Source organism: Sander vitreus, chromosome 18 (genome assembly GCF_031162955.1).
Source record: "Sander vitreus isolate 19-12246 chromosome 18, sanVit1, whole genome shotgun sequence".
NCBI classification, from domain to species: Eukaryota; Metazoa; Chordata; class Actinopteri; order Perciformes; family Percidae; genus Sander; species Sander vitreus.
The window spans coordinates 13,691,917-13,702,839 of record NC_135872.1 but is presented as its reverse complement, the minus strand read 5'-3'; the positions used below and the strand labels follow the sequence as shown (position 1 = coordinate 13,702,839).

Here is a 10,923-nt window from a genome sequence, read left to right as displayed (position 1 = left end):
CCTACATCCTTTCAGCCTTGATTTACTCATCTTTTCAAATGATGATGTCTTTCCTGCCTGTAAGGAGGTATCTGCCCTGTTTCACTTTATCTGCAGCTACAGTAAATGTTCCTGTCCTTCCTGCTGCAGGTGCATATTCCCACATAATCCCTCTGCACACATGCAAACACCAGCTAGATTCTGGATAAAAACACATTCTCCAAGGGAAAAAAGGCACATGTTGCATGAGCAATATGTGATTTAGGCTTAAGGAGTTCATACATAAAGAGTGCAATGAGTCTATTCATAAAGAATCTGGTTAAAAAGTGTGCCATACGGTATATTATGACCAACAGTAGGACATTAGGATTATTTGATCAACAACATGTCACCGTAAATAATGAAATAAATGATGACTGAGACAGTTGATTAGAACATCACATGTTTTTCCTACTTTGACAAGTAAAAATGTCTGCTGTGAAAAAGGCCTATTTTATAGAAGCATAAGAATATTTTGATTACAATTTATAGAAACCAATATAAAAATGAAATTTTAAATACACAAACATTATAAACATATGAACTGGTATATACAGTACAGTTTGCAAAGAAACCGGAGGCGGTGCATGTGGCTCGGCTCAGGTCGTATTTCTGCCTGGGTGAAAGTCGGGGACAAAAGTAGCAGCCATTGTGATCGGAGTAGAGTAGCCGAGGGCAAAATTGTACAGCCCAAGCATTAGACACTTCCAGGTAGAGCGTAGTGCCTTGCCAACATTCTGAAAGAAAAACATACAGCCATAATAATCAACTCTGTAGACAAACAATAATACAATTATCTATAGACTATTCTAAGTAACCTACTCATGGTCATTCAGAGGGGGATTCAAATGTGAATTAAACCACCCAACTATGATATAATTATTAATAATTATTATAAGTTGTTTTAACAGAATTAGGTTAAAGATATGGCAATTAAGAAATTACATTAAATCAGACAGAAGCAACCGGCACATGTGGTGTTTTAGAACAATAGCACTACAGGAGGAGCGGTCCAGTCTGCATTCATCCATAAAATGTAAACAAAAAGCCCCGTGAACCCTATTGTCTCCTGTACTCTTTAAACAGGAAAGGGCTGACCGTCTGAAGCGGATGCAGGAAGTCAGATGTTTTTTGAAAAGTAGAGCAAAAACAATCTGTACTTCTTCAATGTAGTAAAACATGACTCTACTCACTAGTTGAACTCATTATTTAAACTTAAAACTGATTATTGAGTCAACTACCAAACTAATGACAGAAAAAATAAGGTACAGATTATAAATAGGATAGTTTGACAAAAACGCATTATTGAACCTTTATTGAAGATGTATTTGTCTAACTACCCTTTCCAAGGTGAAGAATGAACTTTCACACTTAAGTAGCCTATCACACATTTCTGATTAGTTTACCTGACATTCTTCAGCATGTTTTCACAGATTTATGTAGGTCATGAATAACTGATAAGAGTATATAACAAGAATACCAGCTCACTGATAAATTTATTGTGGTCATGAGCCATTTCCTTATAAATCACAACATAAAGCAATTCAAAGTGTAAAAAGACTGCTGGTAAGATTTTATGTTGTGCATATAATTAAGGATGATTTGTAGGTTAAAAGCAATTACTATCTTGACTTATTGACTTCAGTTCAGATAATACTTGAACTGCAATCATCCCATTACTTTAGTCAGCTAATTTGTGTAGATTTATTTGCACACTGGTTCCACAATCTTTCTATAATCAACATTGTATTAGAATAATTTGAATGATACTGATGATTGATGTCCTGTTGAGTTCACATTCAACCCAAATTGAAACTACAAGAAAAGACAAAAATCAATTCAAGTATATTCATACAAAACAAACACTGTAATAGTTCATATTCACTGAACATGAACAAAATGTTGAACAGTACTTTTAAAAAGCTATACTACTTGATCATTGCAGTGTAAACTAAGTGACAGTAACTCTATCCACAGTTGAACTGATTATTAAACTCTACATCCATATAGGTATGCTTAAGTTGAGTCAAATACACTATGATAACAAAACCTGTATATAGATCATAATAATAGCAGCCAACATGACCCACTAATAAGAGTCTGTTAATATTGAATACAAACAAGTGTGCCTTTTCACTGATAAACTTCAGTGTTAGTCAGTTTAATTATCTGTAATATTGTTGTTTAAGGTCATAGTTCGCAAGTCATTTACTTATCAATCACACAGACGTATGGGTTATTATTGCTTTTATTGCCCAGTAAATAGACCACTGTTGTTAAAGGAACTCACCTCATGTTATCTCTACAGACTGTGCTGTATTTATTCTGACCTCTACATTGTTTGTCAGGATGTTCTTCTGTCTCCTCAGCTATGCATTTTTCTCAGAGAGGCCAGACAGGGGACACATATGAAGCTTTAAAACTCTTTAGTGAGACTTATCTCTGGCTTTAGTCTGACCGGTCAATTGTGAGCCCAGAAGAGCAGATATCCAAGATGAACTGGTGCTGTTTGCCAAAGAGAACACAGCTGTAATTCTTATGTGATCATACCTGAAAGCTTTTATCCTAACTGTGATAATTAGGTTTGTTTAATTTTAGACATACAACCTTTCAGTGGTTCGTAAGCTCTAAAGCTGTACACAATTGAGTTGTATTATTTTTTATGACTAGTTATTACCTCAATAATTACAAACTAAATGGGGATGATTATGCAGTAACATCATAAAACACAACGTATTAAAATAGCCCACATACTGAGCAAATTCATATTTTCAGGATACTTTATAGCAGAGGGTGACAACAGATTTATGCAGATTCATTTTAGGAGTTTTGCAGTTTTTTCAATAATTAATGTATTAAATGAATTTGATTGAGACTGAAAACAATTGTGTTTTACATTTTAACTTAACCACAGTGAAACTTTTACAGTGCCATAAGAATACACACTGTTTCATGTTCATTAAATATTAACAGGTCAAGAAAATGTAACTGGTAACACCAACCTTCTTTACTTTTTTGTACTTTTCTTTCTTCCTTTTCTTCTTCTCTACTTTTGCCTTGACTTGCGCCTCCTCATCCACCAGTGGCTTATACCTCTCTGGCAGAAATGCAAAATGAACTTCTCTGTGGCTCTTCTCATTTTGACTGCTGTTGTGGCACACTGGCTGGCTGTCATTGTGGCCAGAGTGATACAGACTCTCTTGGTGATCCTCGCAGTCCACATGCCGTTGATATTTTGCTGCTCGTATATTCAGAGTCTCACCTGATGCTGAATTTCTGTCAAACAACCTTGATGGAAGAGATTTGGGCTTCATGTTGTCCACTTTTTCGCAGCTCTCAGGGATGTAATAAAAAGTACCACTTTCCTCAGGAGGTCAGGTATGTTGTCAACAGATATTATGTGCATGAGTGGAAGTGCATTCCAATGGACCGCCTTGTGTGAAGGATTTGGCACAAAGCCCTTAAAGGTGCAAATCCTTCCTCCTCACAAGACTGACCTTAATAGGGCTTCAAGTTGAATGTTTCAGCACAGATCCAAATCAAAATGACTTTTATCCAGTGAATAATGAGCTGAGGAAAACAGCTGGATTATGTGTTTACTGTGTTCTGACACAGTGTGGTAAAAAATAACTACTAATCCTGCTCGAAACCGAAGCCCTCTTGATGGGTAAAGAATCACATGTGGCTGCACTTCTTAAACACAACTGATAGAGGCCTTAGCACTGCTAGAAGATAGCTGAAACAAAAAGAAGAAAAGCAACAAAGATGACAATGTGATCATGCCTTTGAGGTTAAGGCTGAGGTTGGCTGGCGGTCTTTCCCAGGGAAACTAAACAGCATACGACAATCACATGGCCTTTACTCCTGAATGGATTACTTCATCATAGCTCATTTACTAAGTGAATACACAGTAACAAAGTCAATAAATCACATCTGGGTGGTCTAACTGCTCCACAGTCAAAACTTTATGCTCTCTTTTTGAAGCTGGCCAATCCCAGTGTTTGAAACTGCAAACCAAACTCTTCAAAAGGAGGAACCTTATCTTTTGACATTAGAGCTGCAGCTTCAGAAAAATCAGCTTGCCTTCTGCAAAGCTGAACATGTTGCCAAAATGATGGATGAGGTTAGGAAAGGATGTAAGCCTGTACTTTACAGAATCAGAGAATACCACCTGACTGATAGGGGAGGACTTATCCTTTGGCTATATGAGACAAATGTATTCATTGTGAGCCAGGGTAACCTGCAGCTTTTAGCAAAAATGATAAGACCATGAAAGAGTCTTCAGCTTGGTGGCCAAAAACAAAACACTTCGCCATATTCACCAAGGGAATTAGGTGTGATCTGAAGTATGTATGAAAATGCCATCTGACAGAATATGTATCCCTCCCATAAGTTTCACAATCACATTTTAAAACAACAAATGCTGACTATAGTATTGTATAAGGGACATACAATACTTATTATTATACTTACTATTTAAAACAATTCAAAGTTTACATGTTAAAAAAAGATTACATGTAAAAAATAAAAAAATTAAGACTATTCTAACAATCACTCTATTCACTTCAATGACATGAGAGTAAATAGATAAGAAAGGGTTACCAGAGGAAAGGAGGATTGGTTCAAGGTAGGTTCACACAGATAAATCTTCAGAAAGAAAAACAGTGTAACAATTTATGATACCAATTCATTATACCAACTAAAACAGATGAGAGAGGCTTGGTTCAGAGTATCAGTGGGTTTACTGAATAGGTAAGGAACCGTGGCATTTTTTTTTTTTAAATCTAGCCTCCAGAACAGCAAGCTGAGCCCCTTATTGTCTGACTGGAGTTTGGCTCCATCTAGTGTTTTGATGGCACACTGACATTCAGTCCTGCAGGAGGCCTCTTGCTGAGTGCTTCAAAACTTCAAATCAGCTGATGATACACACACTTGACTGATCAGCAGCTACTTAAACTCAGGTGTGTCTATTGCTCTGTGTTTTTCATGTCCAAGTTCTCAAAAAGGTAAGTGACTACATTTCCGTCACATCAGACAACATGGAAATGCATATCAAAGATTTAGAGGCATGGTTTTTACGTGGTGGTAGTGGCTTTATAAGACAAAGACTTTTAGTAGGAAGAAAACTTGACTTGTCATAGCAGGTAAAGCGAAGTGATGAGGCTCTTTTCTATTAAAGTGCCCTAGTAAACCTAATATTGTGCTTGCTAGTGAAACAACATGCACTGTACCAAGACCCTGGAAGTGAGAAACATAAGTCAAATGCAGCTATTATTGTTTTTAGTCCCTTCCGGTGGTTTTACTGCCACAACACGTCTGCTGTGAAAAGGTGTATGGAGGCTGTTTAATGAGTGGTAGTTAAACACAGGTTAGCTGCTAATGTCTTATCTTAACTGCAGTTGAGTAATGTGTATCTTATAATATACTTAATGTTATTACAAGCATAGTGGCTTTAATCCACACACTTCCTATTGGCAAATGTGATTTAATCCACCACTGAAAATAGTTCCAAAAAGCACTATTTTCTCCTGTTTGAGTAATGTTTGCTAAAATTTAGAGGCCAGCTGTTTTCAGAAATTACTAGTATGGATGCAAACCTGTCTTCTTCTTCCTCTGCCTCTGTAGGTTGAATATGGCAGCAAGACCTTTACTAGTTAATTCAGGATCAAATGGAGGGAACCTATTCACTCGCGTTGGCGGTGGACCAACCTCTGTGCAGCAAGATCCAGGACTGTACGGCACCAGCCAAGAGCCAGGACCTTCATTCCATTCCCAACACCACATCTCTGCCCGGCCTGTCTTGCATGCTCTACCTCCACCCCATTTCCTCCACTGCCAGTGGCCCATGCCCTTCTCCTATTCCCCTTTTGGTGGCTTCCCAGGCATGGGTGAGGCTATGGGGTTTTTCCTTTGTAAATTTTGGTGCTGATATTCAGGTTTTAGACATTCCGTCAATTCCCTTTTACTATTGCCATATTTGAGGTGAAAGCTAAAAGGACATTTACTACTGGGTACAGTTTGTTTGATTCAAGTGGTGGCCACAATAGCATGAACATGTCTGTACAAACTTGTCTAATACAAATATGTAATGTATGAAATATTTGTAAATGTGGTCTACAAAAGCTATGTAAACTCAGGTTTTTATATTGTAAGGTAGCACCTATTGGACTTGAACCATCATCTCAGTTAATTTGACTAATACTTCTTTCTACCTCCTCAGGCTATGGTATGGTGATGCCCTCATTCCCTCCTCCCTATATGCAGGCTCCGGCCTACATCCTGCCCCACCCTCACATTCAACCAGTTGACTACAGACGGTTGCTCCACCCCCAGGTCCATGTTCCCAACGCACCCTACCAGAACCTAAACCAGACCTGCAGAATTCACCTGCCTCATGCTGGCCATGTTCGAGAAACCGTGAACTCTGAGGTCCAAACAGAACCCACACAGATAGACGTTTGTGGTTATGGTGAGGAAAGCCCACCTGTCAGCTCAGATTCTGCCCGTGGATCAGCCTCAAACTCTCCATCGTCCTCAAGCTCCAGCTCCCAAAAACGAGGCTCTGCCGAGGTTGAGAACTATACCTTACCCAGCAGTAATGCAAAAGACACCATGGTTAAAAGATCCAGCACAAGTAGCACAGTCAAACACGGCTTTAAAGTCCTGCACCCTACAGAAACGAAGACTGTCCAGTCATGTGTGAGAGCAACTCTAGAAACACAGAAGAGCTGGAAAGATGGTGTTGGTCAGGAGAATATTTCCCCTTGCAGAAACAATGACTTCCATTTTTGGTCAGTGAGTTCTCCAGATGGCATTGATCCTGTGTGTAGCTCTTCTCAACAAGAGGAGGTTGTCAAAGAGAGACGCGTCTCTGTTCCTGACATTCTGATGAGTTGGGGAGGTGGCACGCCGCAGGCAACAATGCTGAAAATGGCAGACAAGCTGCTTGAGAATGACCACCACCTGCCATCTTATAGAACTGAAGTAGAGGGTAAGTCAGTTTACCAGAGTCAAACTGAGACCAGAAATGATCCAGTGGTGACTGACGGTGCTTATGCTCACAATGATGCTGAGGGTAACTTAAGCTATAAGGACAGTGCAACCCTTTTCAAGATCCTTAAACTGAGAAAAGGTCATGAAGAGCGACAGGCAGAATCCAGAAGAGAAAATGAGCCTGTGGAATTGGTTGGCTCTATAAGGCACTTACCCTACAGAGATGAACTGCTACATTCACTTAACAAATCCCAAAAGCTCCCTGAAAATGAGCAAGAAGATGGCAATGAGACAAATCCACATAAAGACATTACAGAGATCATTCCCTATCAAATGTTTTTAAATAACTGTCAGATGAAGAGAAAAATAATTGAGTCTGTTTGGTCTGTGGAGTCTCTGCCCCTTTTTAGCCCCACTAAGGAGTGGCTGCTGAACAGCATGTTTGAACCTGAAATGATTAACCCTGTTCCAGTGTCAGACAGCTGGCTCGTTTTCAGTACCCCAGCTGAGAAGTTAAGTCCACCAAAGGAGGAGAGTGAAATTGATGCCTCTGAAATGAGGAGACCAAAGAGAGGCCAGAGCAAGGCTCCTTCAGAAAATGATCACTTTGCTTCCCCAACTCACCTGCAGAGTAAACTAAATTTAACTACCCTCACTGAAGAGGACATGGACACATATAGGTCTTCTGAACCGGAGGCTAAACAAAGCCCAAACCAGGAATTGCTTGTTGTAAATGAGCAACAGAAGAAAGGCCCCTGCTCTTCTGTGCAGGAAGAAACACTTCTCTTTCACTCTGCGGCAGGGGACAAAATCTCGACAGGCCAGCTAATTCGCCAAAACAGAGTGGACACACAGGTGGGGGATGGAGTATGTGGGAAAGAAGTCAATCTGAGAAACGAGGCTGACGAGAAGATGGCTGAAGAAGTGTCCCCATCAAAGGGACGTTTAGTGGAATGTGGCATCCAGTGTACTGAACTGAAGTGTGCATGTGAGATGAGCAGCATGGGACCAAGAAGGCATCCTTTCAAATATTCAGGTGATTTTGTTTTGTAATTCAACAATAATGGACATGTAGAAAAATGTGTAGTGCTTTAACGGGTTACTTACCTCCATAGATATGAAGAAGGCAAACAATGGCCAGGCTGAAGAATTCAGCATGATGGAATATGGTCCGAAAAACCAGAAGAGGAATGGTAACCGGAGGAACAGGGGTCAAGGTAAAGCATGTCCTCTTGATCGAAGGGTCAGAATTTCAATTTGGTTTATGATCAAATTCCTGCAAGACCACACTTTGAAAATCAAAGAATTGGGCATGCTGTTAAATATGTTTTTATACAGCATAAGTTTCTATACAAAACATGGTACTGGCTGACATTGTAGTTTATACAGGACTGGTAAGTTGGTGTCTTACAACATCAAATAAAGTATATAAAATGTATACTTTTTCTTTAATTCTGAACACGGGCCATTTTATAAAATGTCAGTCATCTCTTCAATCCTAGAACGTGGTGTAAATCACATCAGAAAAGAGAAATATTGAAAATGAGGCCAAAATATTGTATCATGTTGAAATAATCCATCCCAACAGAAAGTAACCAAGGGCTTTGAAATTTGAATCCAATTCTTAAGAATTGAACACGTGTTTTTTTTAAATTGTATAGTCAACTAGGCCTATAGGATGTTTGTGGTTTGATAATTTTGACTGACCTGCCCACTTCAAACCAACAAGAAGAGCTCAGAAAAACAAACTGTTCAGACTTTGGCAGAAAATGGTGTGATCATGTCAGACACCAAGCTGATTGAGAAGTAATTTTCTTGGCATCATCTCTCTATACGTCTACAGAAAAGCTTAGCAGCCAACAGGAAGCTTACAAAGAATACTGGGCCGAACCTTGGAAATCACAAGGTGAGAACTGCAGCTTTATCCTTGCTTGTCAGGATGGTGATGGGTGACCATGCAGTACTTTTAAAATTGAGGCATTCACTCCAAACAAACACTAGATTGAAATCTTTTGGTTTGTGTAGATTGGTGATAACAACTGTCTTAAGATGTTGGCGCAGATCAAACCTCCATATGCATCAAATGATGACTCTAAATTGCTAATAGATTACAGATTTTACAACAGGACCCATAATTTCATAGCTGCCTTTTGAATTTACTTTGCAGTCTGGACTTGTATCACTTTCCACCAGAAAGCTCAAATGAAGCCTTCATGAGCAGTCTAGTGCAACTTGACTTTGTCAGTCATATATGATTTTTAAAGTATAGGTGTGTTATCACAAAATGACACACGGTTATGTAGGAAAATGTTTCTAGATTTCACTGCATCAGACAAAGGTTTCTACTTGTTCACTAACCTGCATAACGTATAAGTGAGATGAAAGCAGGCTTTCTTTGCTTTGATACAGTTTTTTTGCTTCTTCTAGCAGGTGGAAATGGAAGGAACCCACCACACTGAGCACTGACTACACTCTACAAGACAACACTTGGTTTTAAACGATCAATTTTAAATGTCAAAATTAAATAAAATGTAATGATTATTCAATAAATGTTTTTGTATCAAAATTCAAAGTGTCTGGAGATTTAATCATTTAAGATCTTAAAAGCAAATTGTGGGTTAGTTTTTACAGTAACCCATTCACAGACTTGAAGCGTAACTCTCGCCAAAATGCAACCTAGGGTATTTTTGTGAATGTACCCGAGTCAAACTTTCATTTAAAAGCATATTTAGGACGGAATCGCCACTTAAGATTTACCGTATTTTTTTTTATTTATTTTTTTTGTCGTTAGTGAAACACAATATTGACCTTGTAGTTGAAAAAGGAGCCTCATATAGGAATGACATTTCCTCCTATGGAGTCCGTTCATTCGCATTCGGAGGTCGCCTATTTTTGACTAGGAAAATGGCGGATAGCGTAAACAATAACTAACGTGAGTTGCTCAAAACCTTTCTTTTTAGTAAACTCTGGGTACACAAACCATGTTCTCAATGCTTTCGTTAAGGTGTAGAGCCCCTGGCGATACTTCAAGCAAAGTTTCATGTTGTGTCGAGCCTTCTTGGTGTTTTAAAAATGGCTATTTTGAGGCTAGCATAAAAGTGCCCCTTGCACTCCCATTGAAATCCCGATGAAAATAAGGTAAATCTTAAAAGTGGCGATTCTGTCCAAAAAATATGCTTTTAAACTAAAGTTTGACTCTGGGTACATTCACAAAAAGACCCTAAGTTGCATTTTGGCGAGAGTTACGCTTTAAGGGTATTATATTTATTATACTTTTAGGGCACTATCTGTAACTTTAAGAGTTGAATAAAAGAAGATTGGACTAAACTCCAGGGGCCTTATAAGAAAATCTTATCGTTCCTAAATATAATTGTTTGATGCAAAATAATTTTAGTGTTGTAATGTGTTCTTGGCTCTGGCGCAACTTGATGAAAGGTCACTGAATATGCAAATATACCTATAGTTAGTGGCTATTTCAATGCTGTTGCTTTTGTAATCTTGCTCACAGTAGATGGACTGGTAGATTGGATGGAAAACATCAATTTCCACAGAGTAAATTATGGTTTAAGTACACACTTTAATGTTGGTAAAGCTGTAGACATCAATGCTGTAAAATTATCAAAAGTTGTGATGTTAAGCAAAGGCTGTAGAGCATATTGGAAGTAATTGTCAAAAGTCTGTGCAACAATGTTTGACTGTGTACCCAGGTCGGATACAATGTAGGTTAATGGAACAGTAAAACAATGGTGTAGAGTTAACTTAATAGCCTATTCAAGTCTACATCAGTTCTGAATGAAAAGCAATCCACTTATCAGCAAACTTGTTCACCTTAACCGCAAAAGTCGGTAATAGAATTATTTTTTTGTACAGGCACTTTTGCACCTTAATTTTATTTTTGTATGCTGCATTACA

General features: G+C 38.6%; 1 protein-coding gene across 1 annotated transcript; it reads right to left on the bottom strand.

The window, feature by feature from the left end:
• Window positions 1-297: 297 nt before the first annotated feature.
• On the bottom strand, window positions 298-3,437 carry LOC144533238 (uncharacterized). Its single transcript, XM_078274475.1, has 2 exons — window positions 3,021-3,437; window positions 298-755 (listed from the first exon to the last, which is right to left on the bottom strand). Exons 1-2 carry the CDS (start codon window positions 3,330-3,332, stop codon window positions 618-620), a joined length of 450 nt encoding a protein of 149 aa, XP_078130601.1. The 5' UTR covers window positions 3,333-3,437; the 3' UTR covers window positions 298-617.
• Window positions 3,438-10,923: the final 7,486 nt, after the last annotated feature.